The 24,977-nt window shown below is 36.1% G+C and overlaps 2 protein-coding genes across 3 annotated transcripts; both read left to right on the top strand.

Moving 5' to 3' along the window:
• Positions 1 to 266: 266 nt before the first annotated feature.
• On the top strand, positions 267 to 12,126 carry LOC137953641 (putative methylesterase 11, chloroplastic). 2 transcript variants are annotated; one of them, XM_068801097.1, is made up of 6 exons: positions 267 to 785; positions 1,706 to 1,942; positions 4,326 to 4,469; positions 5,147 to 5,278; positions 9,904 to 10,040; positions 11,877 to 12,126. In XM_068801097.1, the coding sequence occupies exons 1-6, from the start codon at positions 453 to 455 to the stop codon at positions 11,896 to 11,898; spliced, it is 1,005 nt and encodes a 334-aa protein (XP_068657198.1). In that variant the 5' UTR covers positions 267 to 452; the 3' UTR covers positions 11,899 to 12,126. The 2 variants fall into 2 exon arrangements, with proteins under 2 accessions (XP_068657198.1, XP_068657197.1); XM_068801096.1 differs by having other exon boundaries at positions 9,757 to 10,040; positions 11,877 to 12,125.
• Positions 12,127 to 12,744: 618 nt separating this feature from the next.
• Positions 12,745 to 24,193, top strand: LOC137953611 (uncharacterized). Its single transcript, XM_068801052.1, has 14 exons — positions 12,745 to 13,051; positions 13,153 to 13,769; positions 19,837 to 19,997; positions 20,553 to 20,613; positions 20,715 to 20,780; positions 20,932 to 21,017; positions 21,163 to 21,229; positions 21,724 to 21,933; positions 22,230 to 22,295; positions 22,413 to 22,492; positions 22,575 to 22,703; positions 22,859 to 22,932; positions 23,015 to 23,118; positions 23,845 to 24,193. The coding sequence occupies exons 1-11, from the start codon at positions 12,805 to 12,807 to the stop codon at positions 22,687 to 22,689; spliced, it is 1,776 nt and encodes a 591-aa protein (XP_068657153.1). The 5' UTR covers positions 12,745 to 12,804; the 3' UTR covers positions 22,690 to 22,703; positions 22,859 to 22,932; positions 23,015 to 23,118; positions 23,845 to 24,193.
• Positions 24,194 to 24,977: the final 784 nt, after the last annotated feature.

Raw genomic sequence — 24,977 nt, 5'->3', positions numbered from 1 at the left:
TATTAAATTAAAATGTTTGTATAATTCTATTTTGAAATAAAAAATTTAAGATTAATTGTGAAATAAAAATATTAAAATTAAATATTAAAAAATAGGAGAGCCAACCCGAACTAGTGCTCCCTCGGGCTACTTTACTCCGTATCTGGAAACGGAAGCAAGGGTTGTTTTCAGGTAACATAAAAAGGAGGGACCTAAAGTTAATTTCTACAGATTCGGGCACTTACAGAAACGCTCTTTGGTTTTTGCTCTGCAGTCGGACACTCGGACCAGTTTCTACGCGCGGCAGACAGAAACGACCAGAGGAAAACTGGAACGCATTCAGAACTTTTTCACCTGATTTTCCTCGCTGTTTCGGAAATCTCTAACCTTTTAATTCCTTTTGCTTCAATCTTAAACCCTAGAGCCTGAATCCGGAAAACCTCGGACAGCTCCCTCTCTCTGATGCGCAGTCCATGGGAAATCTATTCTCCTGCTTCTCTCACCGGGAAGCAAAGAAGAAACCCGTTCGCCGGCTCTCCAACCCTCCACCAAATAGTGGCCTAGGGTCAAGCAATCGCTGGAGCAGGATACGGTCGACTAGGAAGGACAAGAGCGAAGAGACTCTAATTCACGAGCAGGCTCTTGCGGCTGCGATTCTCTTGCAGCAGAATGGCGGCCTGCCGTTCGATCGTTCCACTTCCATGCGGTACCCTGGGACGAAGAAGCAGCAGTTGCCGAGGAGTTCGAGTTCGAGAGCGAGATCGTTGACGGATCCACTTTTGCAACCTCAGCAACTTGTTCATCAGGTGTGGAGTAGTTCAGTGGCATGCATCAAAACGGGGGCGGAGTTTTACGTTTTCGATTGTTTTCTAGCTTTGCGAGGATCCCTCTGGCATTTTTTACGTGATCGTTGTTTGCTGTGATTATAATATATTTAGTATTTGCTATTTTTTTGTGTTTTTATGTTTTTTTGTTTTTGTTTTTGTTTTAAATTGCTCTCTACTGCGATTTGTTTTGTTTCTGGCGCAAGACATCCATGCTATTGTCTTTTATGGTGCCTTGAGCACCTTGTTGTGTGCTTTTCTTCACCTGTATATTCTATTGTTTTTATCAATGTTATTAGGATTTTTATATTTATTTTTTGGCTGGTGGGATGTTGGGATCTTAGGATTGAAGCGAGGCCGGATTGTCTTCTTCTTCTAGTTTTTTATTTTTTTATTTTTTTAAATGGAAAATTTGTTTACTGCCTGTGTTGTAGCTCACTATTACATGTCTCCGCATTTGGATGTGTGCGATTGCTGCACATAGTGGGGTCAATTTCAATTCTGTAGATATATTCACGCTTCTTATCTGTGCAAGTTCAGTGCAATTTGCATGTGACCTGCTGCGAGCATTTCTATCTCAGATTACATGAACTTCAAAAAAGTAACTCAGCATTCGGTAAAATGCCTAGGGCCTACGTAATACGGATGAGGGTTGGTTCTGTTTTGATTGTCTACCTTAATAGAAATTAACAATACTTCAGATTTTAATTGGCAAGTCGTATAGATGGCAATTCGTGTGAAAAAACTCAAGTGACATCAAAGTCCCAAGTTACTTTGAGTTCTAACCAGATAAAGACTCTCTTTCTTTTTTTTCTCTCTCTCTCTCTCTCTCTCTATTATATGTTAGTTTATCTGTTGCCTTTTACACTTATTCTTAATTCGCTTTTTCTCTCTTATTACAGGATCTAAAGCTTGACGATCTGGAGACTAGGCATTTCGTCCTTGTCCATGGAGGTGGTTTTGGAGCTTGGTGTTGGTACAAGACCATAGCACTTCTAGAAGAGGGTGGTTGCAAAGTTGATGCCATAGACCTAACTGGTTCTGGCATTGATGCTTTTGATACCAATTGTATTACTAGTCTTTCCCAATATGTGAAGCCTCTTACTAACTTTATGGAAAAGATTGAGGATGGTGAGAAGGTTAGTTCTTTATTTAGGCTTTGAGTTGCTCGGAGATTCTCATCCATTAAGGAGCTGTTTGACCTGATTGGATTTTGGTGGAAGCTTTTACTAAGATAAATTTCTTGTCTGAGCATTATGGTGCTGCTAGAGTACTTGCTCATTCTTGACTGCCAATCTGTTGTTACTTATGCTTTTTTTTTTTAATTTTGCAAAATGAAGATTCTGCTTTGAATTATTGCTAACAGTTAGCTAGCTGCCCACAAAGTGAGCATCCTCACTACAAATATTTGATAACTCTTAGGTGTTTTGAGAAGTAAACTTTGCTTCATTGAGTAGTTAGTTGGTATTATGGATCCTCACTTTTTATGGTTCAAGGATAATTTGAATGCGATAATTGCTTTAAGAAGATTGTTTCTGTTGTTTAGGGTCAAAGGAATCTTATCCTGTTTAACAAAGGACCAATTACATCCAAAATATAAGTGTACTTAGACTTGAAATTAACATTACTATTTTATCTCTTACTCTATTTATGAGCTTGCAAATGTGCCATGTGTTCATTCTCAACTTTGACTTTGTGACTTTGCCAGCTTATCTGTTGAATGTTAGTGTCTATCACTGTTTCTTATGTGAGAGACATCTATTTAGGAGTTTGTCTGCTGATTCCAAATCCACATATAACATTTCTCATTATAGGATAAGGATATCTCTACATGAGTTGAAAAAGTTGCATCCTCCCTCGGCTGAATGCTAGGACGCATATGCTGTATGTGTATGGTAATCAGAATGATAAGTTTTTATTTTTTGTTTTGTTTTGTTTTTTTATCGGAATGGGTATAAGTGGTAATGTTCTTCTTTTTTGTTTTAATCTCCATGCATTATCTAGTTCATTGTAGTGTTTTACTTTTGTTTTGACGATTCAGCTTGAGTAACATGCATGCTTGACATCTGTTACTTGTCTATCGCTTTGTTTTTCCTGTGAACCCCATCAGCTAGTCAAAATGCTATACAGCCATTTCCTGATTATTTGTCAAAACATCAACAAGTTCAGGGTAGTCGCCACTTTTGTGTTGTTATCTTTCCACAATTTACTAGTTATACTCAAACATTCATGCCTTCAATCAACTAATTAAGAATCACAATTGGTACCTTGCCGTCTCTGTTCTTTGTTTTCATATCGTGTTATCCTACCTTTTTCTCTTTGCCATGACTTTGTACAACTTGATTCTGTGTCAAGGGGAATTTTGCCTTTTTTTACTCCTATGATGCAAGTCAATTGTCACTGGTTATTAGTCGACTATGCTACTATCTTCAGTGAAAGTACAAGTGCTTTTTACCCAATTATTTTCCAAAATTGTTGATGTGGATTCTTATGTGCAAGACTTTTCCAGCACACTACAACCCCATTGATCACCAGGGAATTGCACTAGAGAAGTGACATTCTCTAAGGAACCAGCCACTTATGCACTGGTGTGTGTTGGAAGAAGTAAAATTAACTTCACCCTGTTCAATTCTAAAATAATAGAAAGTGAACTACCTGAGAAGTCTCTGCTATTTCATTTTCTCAGCTCTCTCGAGAAACTTTAAGTAAGAGAGGCGGCAAGTTGTCATTGTCATTGTAACCTTAGATTTTGTTATAAATTGGGTGAAAACTAGGTCACTCTGGCTCACTTACTCTGTGCATTAAACCTGCAAAAGATAAGAGTTTATGGATTTCTCCACTGACATTCAAAAAGCCGAGTAAGAAATGCTGTCACTAGTGAAAACCTATAAAGATGCCATGGCAAGGAAGAATCTGTTGAACCTATTCTGGCCCCTGCAGAAGCAGAACATGCAAAGGCTGAGTTCAGAGCTCTTTGTCAGGAGCTGCAGCTTCTCCAATGTTCTCTGATTCACTGATGGATGGGGGCAAGTCTGAAAATGGTATTGGTTTGTGCGGCAAAGAGTTCGACCCTACAATGGCGATACAAAAAGTGCTTCAATAAACAGAAGATATCAATATTTTTTTACTTTTCATGTTGTCACAGAGTTTAGGAAACCAGCATGTTTGTCCAACTCTTTGGTTGTAGTTCTGGCAACTTCTTTGTGTTGAGATTTCCTTTCCTTTTGATCCTCTGTTGGCTGTTTTCTGGGTGCATTTTGTGCAGTCTTTATTCTTTCTTTTGGTCCTGTATTTTGTTCTTCTCTCTAATAGTATTTTTCATTTTTCAGAAAAATAATGGCTTTATCTTTTTTTGTGGAAAAAACTCTTCTTTGGTATCTCATATGCCACCTTCTGAAGTGTTAAGGTGGCACTCGAGTTTCTAATGAACTTATCAGACCACATTTGAACTTCACTAGTGTTCTTCCCTTGTGGCTTATATCAACTGTCTTGACCTTTATTATCTTGGAAACAATTATGCAGGTGATTTTGGTTGGCCATGACTTTGGTGGGGCATGCATCTCTTATGTGATGGAAATGCTACCCACTAAGGTTGCGAAAGCAGTTTTTGTTTCCGCAGCGATGCTGACAAATGGACAGAGCACACTTGATATGTTCTCTCAACAGGTAGCTTTTTCATTCTTATTTGGTGGAATTCTGGAAACTAAAGTTTGTTGCTCAGAGGAATTTTTTGTGGACACTGTTATAGTTGAACTGTCACTGCTCTATACTGGTTCATCCTCATTTCAGAAACTATTTTTAGATGGATTTCTGGTACTTATTTTTTCTCTGGTATCGTTCTGTTTTGTGCAATTTCATAGTGTCTATGTACTGGAATCCTAGTCTTACTTTTCCTGTCTGCTCACTCAAGTCATAGTTTATAATAAAGAGAGACTTTGGGTGCTTATAAAAATTATGACTGGTGGAGAAATAATGGTTTGCGAATTATAATATGTCAATTGCTTGATACTTATAGGACATTGGTATATGTAGTCAACGACAACTAGAACAACACGGTCATTACATGGGATTAGAGGGATTGACCGTGGTTTAAATGCTAAGTTGTTAAAATATTTTATATGAATCAATTAAACTGATTTGTGACATTCTATGTCCATGGATGTTTTAGAGATTCCATATTTGCTAGTCTGATCTATTTGTTTTTCTTCCTGTCATATATTAGATATTCTGCAGTCGGTCCAAATTGCATGGTTAATCTTCCAAGTCTTGGTTGACGGATCCATACAAATGGGTTCTTGGAAATTGCACTTACAGTTTTTTAATGTTCTGTTCTTCCATTTCAGACGTGTAAAAATGATTTGATGCAACGAGCTCAAATATTTTTGTATGCGAAGGGGCATGAGTGTCCACCTACTGCTATTGACCTTGACAAGTCATTATTAAGGGAGTTGCTATTTAATCAGAGTCCATCTAAGGTATGGTTTTACTTCAATACATTAAATGCTTGAATAAGAGTTGATACGATTTAGGCTAGGGCTTTTGTGCAGATTGGGAAATTCCTTAGTCCAACTCTAAATGTAGAATCTATTTTTTATTTTATTTTATTTTATGTCCGAGCTCACCTGTTAGTATTTTATCCTTCAATCTTATGTTTTCAAAAGGGCCAAGATGACTACATCCTTAGGAACCACCAGATGAATAGTGAAAAAGGTAAAGTTGAGGAGAGGAAGAGAGAAATTGAGAGAGAGGAGAGGAGGAGAGAAAGAGACTTCTTAAATTGAGTTTCGTTGGGGGTTGAGCTTGACTCCCATCTTCTTATATAAAGGTAGTTTAATACAAATTACAAAAATACCTTTTTCACTTATTCACTTAATCCCTTGTATCTCTCACTACACTCATTCAAATTAGATGAAAAATGACTACGGACACATCAAAACATGCTGAACAAGATAACCTAAATTCTAAACATTGTAGTAGGTGTAAAATGACCAAACTATTCTTCTCCCGAATTTTCAGCATCCCCCCTCAAACTTGAGCATATTTATCTATAAGACCTAGCTTGTCACAGGAAATCCCAAACTCGCATTTACTCAAGGCTTTAGTAAGCATATCTCCAATTTGTTCACAGGAGCGCACATATGGTGTGACAACCTCTTTTTTCATTGCTACATCTCTTATGGAGTGGCAATCTACTTCATTATACTTTGTTATCTCATGGAACACTGGTTCCCAACAATGAATATGGCTACTTGATTATCATATTACAAGGACATTAGTTCCTCTTTTTGAAGGTTAAGTCATCTTACTACAGACCTTACCCATACCAACTCACTGACAGTGTGGACCATGACTCTGTACTCAGAGTCAACATGGAAGGAGGTACAACATTTTGCTTCTTGTTCTTCCAACTTATTAATTTGCCACCCAAAAATACACGATACCCTATGATAGATTTTCTATCAAGCTTAGATACGACATAGTCTGCATATGAAAAAACTTCAATTTTCAAGTTACCATGTGGTCTAAAGTATAGTCATTTTCCAGGAGCTCCTTTCAAATACCTCAAAATCCTCAGTTCAACCTCTAGGTGCGTTTTGCGTGGGCTTTAAAACATGCAGTAAGAACTACATTACTCCAGTATGACTTGGGTATGTTCATATGCAATAACAGGGTACGTGCCACTTCTAATAAATTTCAACAACTCCATTATGTTGTGGAGTAAACACACAAGATGATTGATGTATGATTCCATGCTTTTGGCAAAACACATCGAATTTTTAGTTCATAAATTCTAGACCATTTTCAGTGCGAAATACATGGACAGATGCGGCAAACTGATTTTTTACTTCATTTAAAAATTTTTGAATACATCAAACACTCAGATTTCCCCCTTAGGAGATAAACCCATGTACATTTTACTGAGATCATCAATAAAGGAAAGAAAATACTTATAACGAAACACACTAATAACAGGACAAGGACCCCAAACATAAGCATGAACTATGTTAAATAGGTGATCGCTTCTAGAATTACTCGATTTCGGTGGTGCTTGCCTAGTTGGCACTAAAACAAAAGATTGGAAGGAAATGCAAAAAGAAGCTGAAGTAACTTTGTTGCAGAGGAATGACCTAACCATAGGCGTCACCGTAGAGGTGAACTAGCAGTGTGCATTGCATGTAGTGACTTCTCTAGTGAGTTGCCCTCTACGTAATATAGTCAACCTCTCTCACGCATGAAACCAATTGTCCTTTTGTCATAAGATCCTGAAATACACAATTAGAAGGATAAAAAGTCATTGAGACAATTCATAGTTTTTGTACTTTGACCATCTGACAACAGGTTCAATGGAAACTTAGGAACAAATAACACTGATTGAGGAGACATGAAGGATGATAGACTCATTGTACCGACTCCTTGAACTGAGCAAACAAAACCATTAGCTAAGGTGACATGTTTAATATCAGTAGGTTCCTTCATTTCAGAAAACAAATATGACATACCTGACATGTGGGTAGTGGCACCGGAGGTCCATGACCCAAGTAGGGGATGAATGCACATGAAGAGCAGACGTACTTGTACTTGGCAAAGTGGTTGTAGGAGTGGGAGTCTAGGTCATGGATGTTGAGGTAGAAGCATCATTGAACTGAGTCAGATGACGAATTAATTGTTGTACCTCATTAGAAGAGCCTGGTAAAATACTGTTTATTGTTTTAGTAGGAACCTCAATGTTCTCATGAACGGTCGAGTTTGCTATGTTGGCTTACCAAACTTGATCTAGCACTTGTCCGAGAAGTGGTTGGATCAACCTCAATGAATTCATTTCCTCTCGGATTTACCATCACCTTGATCTCGACCTCTACTAGATCGATCTCTAGCTTTGCCTCTACTGCTACTACCATGGTCTTTGGAAGACTCTTCAGTAGCCAACAATATTAAGTGCAGAAGTATCAACTGTTTTTATCCCTGTTCCACCTTTAGGTATCACAATAGTCTCAACTCGCATGATCCGGTTAAAAGTGGTGGACAAGGTAGGTACATCATTTGATGCAAGTAACTGTGCCTTCACTCCATCAAAATTCGAGCCTAGACCATCCAGAAATCTTGCAACCAATAGCTAGCATTGCTTTTTTTTTTTTTTCAGTTCCGTTCATCAGTAGTAATCGGGTGATACAACTTTATTTCCTGCCACACCCCGAGAAGCTCACTATGATAATCAGTAATTGATCCGTCACCTCTTCTGAGATTAAAGAACCTTGCGTACAACTCATACACTCTAGATAAATTACTCTCTTGTGCATAATCAATAATTCATAATCTGATTTCTCGGTTTGTAATCAACACTATTTATCAGCTAGGTCATAACTTGAGAGGCTTCTACCTCCCAATCATCATTCATGGCTTTTGGTGGATTATCTCTAATAAATTTGGACTTCCGCTCGGCCTTCAAATAAATTCTAATTGATTTGAATCAGCTTTGATAATTCTATCCACTTAGTTTCTCTAAGGTAATTGAATGGCATCCTTCCCTTTGGAGTTCCCTACCTCTCTTGGTGGAGGAGTATAAAGTTCACCAATATCAGTCATCAGAATATGATAACGAATAATTCAACCCTAACTTCACCTCCAAAACCATTGTGCAAGTGTCAAGTATGTGGATCCCACTTCAGAAAATTAGGGTTAAGAGGGAAAATTTGATGTGCGTCAACCAACCAAAGACCAAACGGTATCCAAGGAAGCAAAGAAGTGGAATTCGTCCCAAAGAATAACTCAATTAGGGCTGATGTCAGCCTATGGAAGGGTGATGCAGGCACAGAGATGCAGTAAGGGATGCACACAACTGAGATAAGAGGTTATTTCAGCCTAGCAAAACCCTCATGGGGCTGTAATTAGATGCAAAACTGCTCAATAGGCAGCAGAGACCATCAACCCTAAGGTTATGGCAGAACAAGAACACAAAAAATAAAATATTTACTTACCGGTCAGGCCTGAAACTTAAGGAATCCTTTTTCTAGGAAGTCAGATCCTTCAAGGAGAGATCTGATGGAAAATAAGGCCTTCAAACCAATCTACGGCTCTGAAACCATGAAAATAAGGTAAAGTTGAGGAGAGGGAGAGGGAAATTGAGAGAGAGGAGAGGAGGAGAGAAAGAGCTTAATTTGAGTCTCGTTGGGGGTCGAGCTTGACCCCCATCTTCTTTTATAAAGGGAGTTTAATTCACTTGTAAAAAATGCCCCTTTTCACTTGAATTCACTTAATCCCTTATATCTCCCACTACACGTATTCAAATTACATGAAAATTGAATTAGTGGCACATCAAAACATTCTGAACATGATAACATAAAATCCAAACACTGTAGTAAGTGTAAAATAACCAAACAAACCTTCTCCGGGATTTTCAACAGTTACTCCATTCTTTTCTGAGACGTGTTATTCATTTTGGCTCATCTATTTGATATCTGGCCAGAATGGCACATTCAAATGGTTTAGAAACATGGAACTACAGTAAGAACTAAATCAAAACATATGAGAGGACAAATAGGTGGATCTATTATTAGTGTTAGTATGGGCCTTCTTTCTCTTTGGCATTTGCAAGAGTTGTTCTCTTATCAGTATCTTTTTTCGGCCAATTTTGCTTCATGGTCAGCTCTCCTCAATTGTACTTCAGATCAGTTGGGTCTCACCTAGTTTGTTCTCATAAGTAAAAAAGAAGGGCCTGTTGAATTAAATATAAGGTTTTGTAGACACCAAATGGTAATTGTGAATTTGCAATGTGTAGTCTTTTCTTAATTTGCTGGTCATTTGATTTACGATTTACTAATAAATGTGTAAATCCCTCTACTAAGTTTTGAATAACTTAATTGGATGGCAATACCAAGAAAATTTACTTTTCTTTGTTCTTTTTTCTTTTGATTGACCTAAGGAAAATTAACTTATGCACGTTTTTGGTGAAAAGGATGTTGCATTGGCATCAGTTTCAATGAGGCCAATTCCCTTTGCTCCAGTCCTAGAGAAGCTCTCGCTTTCAGACAAGAAATATGGTGCTGTCCGAAGGTTCTTTATTGAGACCCCTGAGGATAATGCCATCCCTCTTTTTCTGCAGCGGAGCATGATAGAATCAAATCCACCAGAACAAGTTTTTCGTCTAAAAGGCAGTGACCACTCACCTTTCTTCTCGAAGCCCCAGGCACTACACAAGCTCCTGGTCGAAATCGCAAAGATTTCATCTCCTAAAGTCAGGTGAGAAACCCTTGTAAAGCTTGAAAGGGTAAGATTGAATGACAAGGTTTGAATTTTCACCCCTGCATCCATGTCCAGATTACCTTTGCCTTGTCGCTCATTATTGTGTATTATTTTCATGCTTAAATATGTTGTTAGTAATCACTGCAACTTTGGATGACTCAATTGCCGAAGCATGAACCATGCATCAATTAGAGCCGGAACCTTTTACATGTTGCACTGTATCGTATTAAGTTTTCTGTTTTTACTACTGCTGTATCTAAAGCTTCTTCAACATCACCCTTCACCTCTTGATTTATAAAAAAAAATAGTATAGATACCAGAAGAAACTAAGAACAGAAAAATATTAAGTCTGTAGAAAAGAGTTTGATACCTGAAGCGTTTATTCAGTAGGTTTGTATATTGGTTTGCTGGTGATTTTCGGTTGTTCGAATTATTGAAAATTCGGAACTGTCGTATGCAAACAACTGCAGATTCCTGGAGGTTCTACGTCAAGAAATGCTCAGAAATGAGTTTAAGTAGAATTTACACAAATTGCGTGCAGGGAAGGTCTTTGACACGCCACTGAGATAAAACTAGTCTGCAGAGGAAGTTAAAAGGAAACTCATTCAAACATATTATTTTATTAATAAAATATTTTTATTTATTTATTATTTTCATGATTTTTAATAAAGAAAAATTACTAATTTAAGAGTGATAATGTCGCAAAAGGAATATTTTTGTTTAAGTATTCTATTTTTTAATTAATTAGTTTAATATTTTTATTTTACTTTGTAATTATTATATTAATTTACACTAAATAAAAATTATCTTATTTTATTAATAAAATATTTATTTATAATTTTTAATAATATAATAAATTACTAATTTAAGAGTGATAATTTAGATATTGTAAAAATAAGAATTTGATTAAGTATCTAGATATTACAAAACTTGCGTTTATTTAGGTATTGTAAATTTATATTTAATTAATTTAATTTTTTATTAAAATAAATAAATTATTTATCTAAATTTTATTTAAAAAATAAATAAAATTATTTTTAATAAAGTTAAATTTATTAGAATATTTTATTAATAAACTTATTCTCCATTTTCCATTAAATTTTTTATTATGCACACTAACACAAGAAAGTTCTTTATAATACATTTTACATTGAGTGTATTAATACAAAAAAATAATTCACGTCCACTTTCATTTTTCATTACACTTTCAAAGTGTATTTACCCCTCCTTATTGGACTTAATCTTATTAGATATCTAGCCAAGCAAGAGGGATGGCGATTAGTGGGAGCTATCATTCATTCTTGTAAAATTATTAAACAGTGACCACCTTCTCTAAATTAGATAGATGATGAACATTCAAATCCAAGCGTGGAACATGTATTTCATTTTTCTAATTCCAGGTTTGCATGGTTATTAGGAAGACAAACCTTGACCCACTTCTTAAGGTGATGTTTTGAATTGTTAGTCAATGACCGGATCAATTTTAAACATGTATCTATGGAATTAAGAGGCACGACCTATTATATGTGATTGGTCAAGAGTATAATTTATTTTTCCATTGGTTAAATGGATGACAAAGTACTTCTTAAGTTTTCTAATAAATGATATCTATTTGTTTTATGAATTGAACATGATTTTATGATGTTGGAAATTTTTTTGTTGTAAGTTTCCATCCGTGTAAGCTATCATTAAATACATGAAAGTTAATCAAAAAATATGTGGGTTAGTTTCCATCTATGTCTCTTAAGTTTGTATCACTTGTTGTCTATTAGTTAGATTACTAAATTTCTACCTTGTTTTGTAACATTCTATCTTTCTCATTATGTGTTTTAGGATCTCACAACAAGGAAGATGATTGGTTCCATGTGTCAGAGGGGAGGACTCTACCACTTGGAAGGATCATTTTCGTTGCCGACATCTGCTCTTCATATTGTTGTTTCACCCTTCCAGTGACATCTTTATGACTTTGACATCTTTCTCCCAACAAGATGGTTCATCTGTTTCCTCTGTGTCTGTCAAAGTTATCATTTCAATGTGAGTCATGTCAGTTAGTCAAACATTGTTGGAGTTTTTCTATTGAGATAGAAGAAATATAAAAAAATATTTGAGCTTATTCATTCTTTTGTATGAGAGCCTTGTCTAGTGTTTGGAGTATATGGATTATATGTTAGACTCTTCAATCTTAAAATGGGGGAAAGATAAGTTACAAATTATTACAATGAACTAAAGGGTATTGTGTAAGAGATCCACATGTTCCTCTCATTTACCATTGATGAAAAATAACTAAGAAAACAACAAGAACAAATTCTTACTACAAAATTTCTAGATGGATTGAGATTATATTTCAATGCAGTTCGAGCTTAGTTATCAACCTCATATGATTTGTCGCAGTAAGAATCTACTCGAGGTTGTGGAGGTGGTTCTTGAGGCAGAGGTAGATGAGTCTAGTCGAGGTCGATGGATGGTAAAAGTGATAAATTATAATTTGAACCACAAACTATAATTAGATTCGAACATAAAAAATTAATGGTTCAAAATCCATAACCAAGATGATAGAGTTCGAAAAGCACACAAATTATTGATTTGATCAATATAAGAAAGCAACTCCCTTCAATTTTTTAATCTTTGGAAAATGATATTTTTTGGAGGCCTCAAACTAGAACGTCATGCTATATTCCTGCCACTGAGGAAAGGAGGAGAAATAACATGAACCCTACTCGTATCTCATTTTTCTCTTGGGTTTTTTCATTTTCTTCCTTCTATGTTCTCTACCCATTTCACATTATTGTCCAGGTATAAGTTTGGTTCTAGGTTATCGATTTGTCTTGCAGAGAAGAGGTGTTGTGTATCCTTTGTACCGGACCCGATGAAGGGGAAGCCATGGAAAATCTTCCCCAGACCATTGCTGGAGACGATCCTCAATAACCATGCACAGCACCATCGGGTACCACAACCCCTCCTCTTTCATGGTCCTCGAGGTGCTGGCAAGACTGCCCTCATTGTCCACAGTAAACCCATTTCACCTCCTTTCTTCTCTTTCTTACTTGGATGCTTATTTTCTCTTTTTTCCAGCGACTGATTACTCTTCTTCTTTCCCTTTTTCATCCAGGATTGCTTGATGAATGGAACAAGCCCCCTCATGTTACTGGATATGTTGACTTTGGCAAACCTCAGTCCCCTTGGTCTTCTCCATTTGTCTCCGATCAACTCCCCTCTCTTTCTTCCCTCTCTGCTGATCTTGAGCACTGCCTTGAAGCTATGGTCCATCATGCGCTCCGCATTGGCGCCATTAGCAACCAACAGATCTTTTCCACCCTCAACAAGTGGCATGGTCTTGATGGGGCTCTCAACCATATTTTACGGATGAACCAAATCAATCTACCTGTCAAGAAGTCCAACCGGAGTGCTCCCACCTCAGCCTTGTGGGCTCGTGCTGTGTTTGCGTATAGTGGTAAAGCCAATGTGAAGGAAATTGACTCTGCTCTGGGCCTTGAGCAGCAAGGGAAGGTTGCGACTCTTGAAGAGGCTTCCTATTTACGGGAGGCATTTCTGTCTTTAAGATTGGCCAAGGAGGTGATCACAATCCACCAGAAATGGCGAGCCAACGCAGTAGCCCACTTGAACCACACAGGCAAGTTCTCAAGGTCTCTGGCCAACTCGGCCACTAATTGGTCATATCTCTTGTTGGAGTTGTTGTCTGCTGCTGCTGAGATTGATTTTTTTCAGGTTAGTTGACTCTAAAATTTAAGCAAATGGTGTGCATTACGTTCTTGTTTGCTACTAGATGTTGTTAGTTAAAGAAGCTTTTCTGTGTAAGGAAACAAAAAGGTATGTTATGGCAACTTTGGTTCTGAAATGTAAAAAAGTAGTAAAAAAATTCATATGTAAAAGATATCATACTTTTCTTCACTTTTCTGGTCTTCAGAAAAGATTCATTTGTAAATAATACAAAATAATTGCTAATTTTACTTTCCAAAAATAGTTTCTAAATCCCGCATAGCTCCTCATTGTCCTATCGTTTAGCCATGGGAATTGGAGAACTATTTGTCCAGTCCTATGCCATGAACAAGGACTTTCTCTGGTCAATTCTGATATTTCTTTTGTATTTCTCTTGATGTTAGTTGTACAGTTTGTGTTTGGTTGTGCCAGCATGATGCTCCATAAGATATTAGGAACTGCAAAGACCAATATCAGGGGGTGTTTTACTTATTTTTTAAAGCTAATTACAGGAAATGATTGGATGTTTGCTTGTCTATTTACATTTTGTTCTCTCTTGTCTCCACTATAGTCCTGCTTTAACTCGTTGTGGGTAAAAAGAGTAAGATACTGTACAAGTAGCTTTAGAAACACTCCAAGTTATCCTATAGCAAGAGCCAGCTATGAGACACAAAAAATGTAGGCGAGTAGTTCAGTTTGTGAAGTTCAAATCCCTGCTTACTTGCCAAAGATAAAATAGCAATGCTTAATCCTCTGAAATTTTTACTATATTGGCTATTTCTTAGGTAGCCCATATGTTCAGGCTTCATTTTCAAATTAATCTTTTTTTTTTTTTTTTTTACATTTTTTCATGTACTCCTTTTAGTTCCCTTTTTACTCATTCTAGAACTTGCTATTAACTATCATGAGTTGTCAAGTTTTGTAAGGCAAGACTTAGTTTTGACTATTTTCGGTTTAGGGAAGAAAGGACATCAATACAGTATAAATAACAACCTCATGATTTGACCCTTTTGACTTTGTTGGCGACCTATCAATATCAAGTTCCATGTTGGTCAGTATTGACCTATAAACTAGTGCTGTAAACGGATCCGGATATTATTTGGATCCGACTCGAATCCGAATTAGAAATTTCAGATAATATCTAAAATTCGAATCCTATGGTACTTAATTGAATACCGAACATGATATCTAACTCAATTCTGAATCGGAACCAGAACCAGAACCAGAACCAAGAGATCCAGATCCATAAATATGCGATTCCTGAATCTCTTCAAATTTTGCAATATTATATAATGATTTTTATGTTTAGTATTTTTAAGTGAATCTACAAAAAAGAAACGTGTGATAATATTATAATATTTGAAAATAATACTCTTAATTACAATTGTGTATTTAAGATTTTACAAAATTTAATCTTAACGTAGTTATATATATATATATATATATTTTTTAAATTGCTCAAGGTTTTCAGATTTTGATGGTATCTGATTCTGGTTACCCGACAAAGTTGGATTCAGATATCTAATTTTCAAAATACCTATATTTATTTTTCAAATTTTGGTTTTTGGATGTGGATTGGATCCGTATCTTGCTTTTTTAGTGCAGATCCAATCCGTTTTATGGCCCTCTCAAAATCAAATATCAGCTGACATGCAAACAGTTTTAGCAGTGCGACAAATCATGGTTGTCTGAATTCTTTTTAAATTGGACCTGAGAAATAACCGGTGCCATTACATTATAGGTCTCAAGATTCCTATTCAGATAAGTTTGATGATATCAAATACTTAAGCTACTAATGATGTGCATTAAGTATACCTTGTAGCACAAAAAGGCCCAAAAGAAATTTTTGGTACTATATCTTTTCTTCCAGCTCATGCAAAAAAGGGTAAGAAGCAATTCATGCTAGCATTCCGTCCAAACAGTCCATGCAAAACAGGGGAACAAGTAGTTTATGCCAAAAAGCACACCGTTCAAATGGCCCAATAACACCAATTCACTCGGATAGGAGAGAGAAAAGTCTCGAGAAAAAACCATTTGAGGTAGGGTCTGATCGGCCTAAAAGGATGTTCACTATAACAAGTAAGTCAAACCATCTGATCAGACGGAGTGAAGCCAACCTTTTGGTAGACAAGAGAGGAAAGCTTTTTGTTGAAGACCGTTCACCTAGCTGATTGAATGGGCAGCTTAAAAGGTGCAAAAAGAGAAAAAGATGAAAACAAGGTTTGCAAAGAAGATCATTAGACTGGTCAGATTGTCTGATCAGCCAAGACAGAGAAAAACTACTAGAAGCATCCGTTAGATAATCCCTATGAACGGCGAAGCCAACGAAGCTTGATTGTCCTGAAGAAGAGAAAGAGGCGTGTAATGAAGACTGTCTAACCGGTCCATAGCCGTCCGAACGACACATTCCAGATAAGTTGTGGAACGAGACTGAAGGCTTTGATCTAGGCAATATAGCTGTCCAAAATTCTGTAAGGGACTTGTCTATGTGATTAGTAGATCATCACAAAAAATTTAAGTATTTTATTAATTTTTAGTCAAGATTTCAATGAATTTCACAAATGGACAAAAGGTACATTTCTTACATTTCCAAGGTCAACGATTCAATTTTTGAACATTGAAGTCTTGTATATTTAAGTTGCTTTCCCCCAAACTACGACACCCGAGATTCCTAAGGCTTCCATGACAACTCTAAAGCGCATGTTCACTTTGAAATCAGATTTGGGGATTGGATTTGAGTTTTCAAAAAAGCCAGCTGCTAAGTTCCAGCCTTATATTTTGAAGGCTTTGTTTACTTGGTGTCTTTCATGTTAGAATCCTTGTTCTCACACTTCGAAATTAAATTATACGTTCTAGCATAGTGATTGCTGAGGTATTTGAAGGGATTTTCAATACTATTATAATTTGGGGGGTTGTATTACGAAAATCCAAGTCTCAATGGGCCTTTAGTTTGAAATATTTTGATTGAACTTGTTTGAGTATATCGAACTTGTGTTTTTGCATTTTGAAATCATCCATTAAGTTTAGATGACTCCTCGTGGCTTCTACTTTGAAGTCATTGTTGATATTGAGAGGCTTTTAGTAATTTCCCTCTATTTGAAAAACCAATCTGATCTTATCAAGCTTATATTTTGAAATTTGGTCATTTAAGGGTATATTGAGCTGCTATTTAAATAGAAAGGTATTTAGGATTGGTGTACGTATCTATTTGTGCTTGCATTTTGAAATCTGCATATTTGAGAGGTACTTAGATATGGCTGAACTGCAAAGCAAGTAATCCTTGCAAGAATTAGTCAAGCCTTGTGCAGGTAAGAACGTCCCTTTCCTTGAAAGAAAGGCTTGTGTGGCTGAGGATTGGTTATTGTAAATTCCTTTGTAGATCTAAATTGCTGCTTAGTTGGCTGTTGTTTTCCTTGAGAGTAATTGGTGAGAAGTCTTGTTTCCTGCTGTGAGAGTCATAAGTCCTTTGTAGGCAAATAGTGCTGAAAATCCCTTTGTGGGTCTAAGTTAGGTATGCCTAGAGAACTGCTGCAAATCCTTGTTTGGGTTTAGACTTGTGTGACCTAGTTAGTTGTTGGAAAATCCTTTTGTGGATCCAGGTTGTGTGCCTAGTTTGTTGTTGTAATTAGTTGCTATACATGGATTGGGTTGGGTCGTGTTGGGGGACTGCATAATCCACATCAGCTGATTGTGGTTGGGTTTAAAAATTTTGACCCTCGCTTTATTGGCTTGTGGGTTAGATTTGGTTAAGTAATTTTTTTGCTCATCCGTCAAATCTTGTAGATCAGATTAGGTGACTTTCGACATCGACATGTGCTTTGTTTCTACGTGGATTGAATCAGGTGCGGATTGGAGCGGATCATGCTACAGATTAGAATGTCTTTTTCTATGACGAATTGTTTCAACTTGAGTGTAAAAAACTATAATTCATCAATTGATTTGTTCCATTAATTTGGTCAATGAATACATAATGATGGATTGCGTGCTCTCATTGTGCTTTCTCTTTTTACACTTTTTAATTTGTTTACTCAAATGACTTATGTTATTCCTTGGTTTATCAGGAGTAAACACTATTGCAATATTTGAAAACAGAAGAGACACTTTTCTTTTTTATAATGAAATATTTCCTAACTTTAAATCACATTATACTAGCAGTATCTGTAACTTGAGGTGGCACAGACTTTGTATTTGATGAGCTAGGTTGTCACATGTTCACCTGAGGATGGCACAAACTGTGAAACTGGTGTGATAGTTGTCTAATAAGTAATAAAGAATGATTGGACGGTTAAGATCTATGCAAAAAATTCCAATGTTGTAGAGTTTATTATTAGTTTCTTAGATCTATAATATTAATTATCAATGTATTATATGTGAATTAAATAAAATACATTATTTGTGGATTGGGTTGGATTCAAAACTTTTAGATCCTTGATCCATTTTAAGTTGTGAAGTGGATAAGTTCGGGTCTGGTTATGATTGTAACTCATCCACATATTTATCCATCTTAAGTGTGGCCCAATCAACATTTTCTACCACATAGCAATTCAGTCCATTTATTTGTGGATTCGGTTTTACCTATCGGGGGTGGTACGGATTTCTAGTTGGCCGAATCCATTTGCAACTCTTGCTGTAACCATTTCTGAGGGTGACCTTTGTAGGTTGGCTACTATGGTCAAAATAATGGTGTAAGTCCTTATGTGACCATTATTGCAATTGGCCTTAGAGGCAATTTATTGTAAGTGCTCTTAGGCAACCCAAACATAGTTGATTAACTCTGAGGTGCAAACACCTTGTAAATAGGTTAGTAATCCAAGATGGTATTGTGTACTACTATAAATCACTCTTTTCTTTGTGTGTTTGATTGTTTGTACTTGAACCTGTTCACCCCCTCTTTAGGTTTGTTCTTCACTGAACCTAACATACACGTGGTCAGGTATGTTTGTGGCACTGGAACTTGCCCTAGACAATTGACTAGAAACAAAGATAGCAAGGGAAAGAATAAAAGACAAAGCAGGAATATTTTCTCAAAGTGGTTTTTGTGGAATAAATCTGAGTAAAACCCACTAAAGTCAACCATTTGAACAAGAAATCTAAAAAATCTCTCTCCCTGCTTTTGGGTCCGCTTTAACCCATCTTCAATGAAAATGACTAAAAGGTTATAATTATGAATTGTAAGTGTAGTACAGAGGGGCCTCATATAACCTCTCTGAGGTAAATTGCAATGGTAGGTTGGAATCTCCTTAATTACATGAGCAAAATTGAAGGCATGAGAATATAGTTACTATGTAAAATGGTTGCTTTAAAGATAACCTTTTTATATGAGTCCGTATCTTTCGATTACAGCGCGCGGGTTTGAATCCCGCTGCCGCAAAAATTAATTTTGGGGCGCGAATAGTACTAGGATAGGTGACCTCCTGGGAAGTCCTCATGTTGCACCCCTAAAAAAACTTTATAAAAAAAAAATGAGTCAGTATCTTTCGATTGTTAGAAGGTGATTGACTGTGTATTGTGATAACTATTTGGTTAATAAGGTTTTTCTCATAAAATTAATTCGTTCGATATTATAACGTGGTGAAAATAAGACTTCACTATAGAAAGGAATATCCTCAGAAATTTTATGCGAATCCTAGAGGTATGAAAAGTACTGCAATGCTATTAAGTTTTGTTGGAAATAAAGATTCTTTATTACCAAAGAGACAAACTAAAGATTGGTAAGATTTATAAGCATGGTCTGATAAAAAAAAGTTACAAGCATGAGTTCTAGGTCATCACGCTTTATGGTTTCTGTTATATCTGGAGCCTAGCAGCAAAATGGAGGAAAAAGATTTATGTTGCAGTGTTAAGTATAGATGGGACAAGGTTTTGACTGTAATAATTGGTAAATCAAAGTTCATTAGCGCCTGCAAGACATATCTCTTTAATTGTGCATATTTCAGTATGTCCTCAATCTTCTGTTGATTATAGTTTGAGGAGAAGTTTAATTAGTCTTTTCTAGTTTCATGAGGAAATGTTTAATCATTTTCATGGTAAGATGACTGGTTTTTATTGAATACCTTCCATTGCACATTTGGAGCAGCCAAAGTTAGTTCTGAACAATATTGATGTTCTTCGGAGAGCGATCACAACAGATGATTCAAGTGTCTCTGCAGCCATGTATCATGACAGTTTGCTCTGGAGATTAATTGCCCTTGGCATAAACGAGATGTCTTTACCAGTCATATTAATCACTTCAGATAGGTAAATTTTATATTGAACTTCTTCTGACTTTTAGTCCTATGTTGTCTATTTTGCTAGGTTTTGAGAATTCTATTGAACAACCAAATCTAATATTTTCGTTTGTTCTAATTCTTTCTGTTTACAATTTTGAGACGGTCTTGTTAGCTAAACTGGTAATGTGATAACAATTGTTTCTTTCTGTTTGTCTGGAAAAATAGGCTATTAATTCCATTTTTGTTTGGGAAAATGTCATCTAATTTACATTTAATGAATGATGATGTCTGTGAAGTTACTTTCGTGTTTGATTAATTAATAAACATCTTATTTTACACGTGTGCTTTTAGAAGTAAAACATGAAAGTGCTTTGACATCTAGCAATTCTTTCGTCAGTCCTTGATTTTTCTCGTCATCAGTTCTAATCAAGAAGGCATATACCTCTTAAATCCATTGATCTATGTACCAATCAACATGTGTAGTTAACAAAAAATTATTTGTTGAACTTGAGAGTAATTCAGTTGACTTGAGTTTCATAAATTGAATTATTGTGAATTTATACCTATGTTGTGATTTTTCCAGCTACTATTCCTATCGAGCTTTCATTGATTTTGGATACACGGACATATTCATTTCCCGTGAGGTAACACCGCAATATGTTGTGATTTCTATGGTAATATGTTTCCCTTCACAGATTTGAGTAAACTTGCTTTTCTACTTTTTATTGATTACATACATATGAAGACTTTTGGATGGACTCCAGAAGAAGCAAAAATGCACATGGTTTCTGAATTCTTTGACACAGATGAGGTGTGTATTCATTTTTGAAGTAGTTGGTGCATCTCTTTCTTCAAGTCATTTATTAATCTGAGAAAAATGCTCTCTCTCTCTCTCTCTCTCTCTCTCTCTCTCTTCATGCATCTTGGCAGAAAATCTATTACTAATACTTTCTGAGTTGCAGTGGAATGTGATATCCGATGTGCTTGGCACAAATACTCGACATCTTTCTGAATTATATACTCTGAAAGAAAGTTCGTACTATCATATGTAAGTTCATTCATGTGGTCAAATGTCTTTCCAGCATCTGAATGCTATAGGTGTTGCTATTCTTTACTTATTGCATAATCTATTTTATCTGGTTTGAGGATTGTCATTGAACAAGTAAAAAAGGGCCATATTTTTTTAATTGTAGGATTATGGAAGATGGCAGGGGGAATTCTTTTGAGGACATTGTTGATGCATACTTGGCTTTTTTGCAAGTGAGATCTTCTACAAATATGATTTCTTTGTTTATTTTTTGTCTTGTTCTGGAAGATATCTAAAGGAAAGAATTTTTTTTAGCCTGTTAAATTATATTATTGCCTATTTATTTAAGTTACCAAAAACCATCCCAGTCCCTTCCTCATGTAGTTTTGTATAGTGACCCTGAACTTTCTGTGGGGCAAAATACTTACCCTATCCTTGCGTAAATGTGGGTGTGTTGAGGCAGGTTCCCTGTTTAACTGACCGTTTTGTCTTTTGTACTATCCCCTGCATATCAAATGGTAATGATCCTATTTCTGAATGTAGCAATCAACTATTAAATAAAAAAAAAGTATGTATTGAAGTGCTACTTCTACTTGTAGTCTTAGTATGGCTGTTGGTGCAAAAACATCGTGTCTGAAGGTCAAATTATTCAAATGTATGAGTAATCTTCTACTCATTGCGATTTGTCATCTTAATAAGGCTAATCATTCTTTTTTCCTTCTGTTAGGTTACTGTGGTGAATCCTGCCATGGAAATGGCATTGGCTATTGTACAAAACTTTGCTTTTGATGCCCACAGTGGAAAAATCCCTAAGGATCGACTCAGATTTGGATCACCTTGGCGACACCCTCCTTCAGACAATTCAGCTGAATGTGCAAAGTGGGCAAAGCTTCAGCTTATGGATTTTATTCATTCTTTCATCAATACCGAATTTGGGGTAACTGTCGTTCTCATTCACCTTGGATTTGATGTGTCCTTCTGCTCTGGTTCTCAATGTAGAGGTCATTGTATTGAATTTATATATTTCTTGTTTAAAAGTTTTATTTATTTTTGAATGATAATTTTATATTTGTAACTTTCCACTTTACCCCTTCATAGTCTACAAACTGTTTACCCACCAATTGGATGTAGTTTTTATCTAGTTTCTTCTCTTCAATGAGGTCATTCATATGTAAAAATTTCATAAGATCAGGTTTATTTACTCAATTATTTTCACCTGTTATACCTCTGTAGGTCAACTACTTTGCTGATTGTAGCCTTGAGCTACTGGATGATCCTTCTGTTAATGCAATGGTGGAGGTACTACTTTCCCATCTAACTCCCTATATCAGCATCATGTTTTTTTATGCACTTCTAGAGTTCTTTTTCACGCTACATCTTTCCTGATTGCTTGGACGCTTTCATCATGTTTCCCAGGTTGGTTTATTGTATATGCAGCGGGATCCATCTTTCCTTCGCCCCATCTCTCGTGGTATTCAGAGGTGCCTTGTGAGATGGTTAGTGAAACCTATAATTTTATGTAGGTATTGAGACCCTTATTATCTCTGTGGCACTAAAGTATGTGGCCTTGAGTTGCAGGATTGTCCAAGAAAGGATGAAGATGAGCTTTCTGGAGTCACTCTTGTATGGATGGCACCGAGTATTTCGTGGTCGGAGCTATCGCCATTTGATGAAGGAAGTTGGCTATAAATAGACCATCTTTGTTAAGTATGTTTATCATATCCGAACCTAAATTGTCGTGATTAGAAAAAAAACTTCCAATATATTGCATTTGAGCCACATATTTACAGCAATAGTCTAGAAGCTGCTATTTTGGTTTTAGTTTCTACTTCCCTTTTACTTACATATAGTCATGCACATAGGTTGTGGGTCATATACACAAAAAGAAAAGCTGGGCAGACAACGTTTTCTTTGCAAAAGTATTGTGTGGATCTCTGTAAGTAGATACCATACAATTCAGCATTTTAGAAATTTAATGGAAGACTAAATGTTCTTACTGTTACAATTCTGTCAATCAGGTGTTTGGTGCTTAATAGTTTAAGTGGAGAAAGATGGACTGGCATGGTCGCAAGTGCCTAGTATCTTGAGTGAAACTCTGGATCTGGAACTCTAGGAGGGCCAAGTAAATTGACCTCACTTCTGCTCTTATATTTGTCTTTTCTTTTTGCATGTGCTCATTGTACATCATCATCAATGCTAATTATGTTGTGGGTCACCAACATGGTTCCAATTACTGCTGTCAATGGTCAATGTGCTCACCGGCTGAAGGCAGAGGTGTTGAAAGGAAATAATATTATGCATTAGGTTAATTTCTAGAAAAAATAAAAACTTCATTGACTTGTTGTAATCTGAGTACATGAGTCCCTATTTATAATAGAAGAAAGTAGTAGAGTCCAATTACAATTGAAGTACTCTTGTCCCAATTTCACCCAAAGTTTAACACTTAAAGATAAGTATTAGTATAATTAAATAACTCAATATAAGTAGAAGATAAACATAACTAAAACACCTTTAAACTAAGACTCTTCTATGGGACTCTTGTAGGACTCCACCATAGTTATTTTGGTTCTGTGAGAGTCATATAAGAGTCTTCAATATCTTGTCTTCAACAGCATTAATTTCTCTTTTTCGAGTGTTTAGCCCCACACCTGGTAAGGTTTGAACGCAATAATTTACACTAGAAAACTTTCCCATAAGACTATTAAACCAAATGCTTAATTCACCTGATACTTTTTATTTTAATTTTTCTTGCTAGCGAAACTGCTAGTTGGTGCAAGTATGAATGTGCATACTCATTTACTGATGTTTCAATGAGGTTGCAGTCTGATGCTAGTAAACTTATTTGTAGGTCACAGAGAAGGGCAGAAAACAAGAACTCAGAGTCATGCTCTACTTCATCCCGTCCAACAGTAGACCTGTGGGGCTTGAAGTTGTCATTCCACCTCTTACATCATATCGATGATATATGGGGAGATTTTGTTTTCTAAGTTAATAAATAAGAGCCAGAATTAGTCTTTGCAGCCACGATCATTGATGAGGCAGCAGTAGCGAACTTAATCTTAATCAAGTTTTGCTTTAGCCTGATTGATTGTATCTCATTCCCAAATGATGAACACTGAACATTGCAGTCAACTTCTAACAGGTTTCTATGACTCCATTTGCTTGGAATAAAAAGAATTTTATTCTGTATTACAGCAGCAACACCTGTCATTCAAACTTGTCTAGTTCAAAAGACAGTTGCTTGGCGTGAAATGTGGACTTTTCCTGATTTGCAGGACTTGTCTGTCTTGAACTACATGTTAGATTTCCCTATTGATGATTGTTAGATCACCTCACTCCATTGTATGAAATTCTCTACACAACTCACTAAAGATAACTGGGTTAATAAGCAGCCATGACATAACCAATAGGTTTTCCGATGTCCATTTGCAAGTCTTGTTTACTAGAGGATTCTCATTAATATACTTAGATTTATTTTAGCCCCAATATAAATCTCCACCATTCTAGTCCATCTCAAATAATCATCATCATCTAGCTTGTTGTAGTAATTCTATAAACATTGTCATCTTTCTTAGACTAGTATGAGATCATAAGCAAACCGACTGATCAACCATTTAGATCACTTATTAACAACAACAACAACAACAACAACAAAACACGAAAAAAACCTCATTCTTCATCCTTGGTGACGTAAGTAGTGTTGAATTCCATCTTTTGTCTTGCTTCTCTTTTAATTCTTAGAACATAAAGAACAACTTCATAGTTTCCATCCCCATAGACTCGATATAAACCCAACTTATCCCTATCCCATCTAATAAACCCGACTCATTTCCGACCCGTTTTTATCCCATTTTATATTCTTATTTCGTTTTCGCACTTATATTTAGAAAAACTCGTCCTCAACCCCCAATCCAATAGGGTTTTTTTTTTTTTTTTTTTTTGACCGTTATTTCCAACCTGTAAATCCAAAATTCAAATTCA

This window comes from Aristolochia californica, unplaced genomic scaffold, assembly GCF_029961685.1.
Source record: "Aristolochia californica isolate CCGP_79_NKW_82.1479 unplaced genomic scaffold, dmAriCali1.0.hap1 SCAF_16, whole genome shotgun sequence".
NCBI classification, from domain to species: domain Eukaryota; kingdom Viridiplantae; phylum Streptophyta; class Magnoliopsida; order Piperales; family Aristolochiaceae; genus Aristolochia; species Aristolochia californica.
Note: the sequence above shows the minus strand (reverse complement) of the source record. Positions and strands in the feature narration are given on the sequence as shown.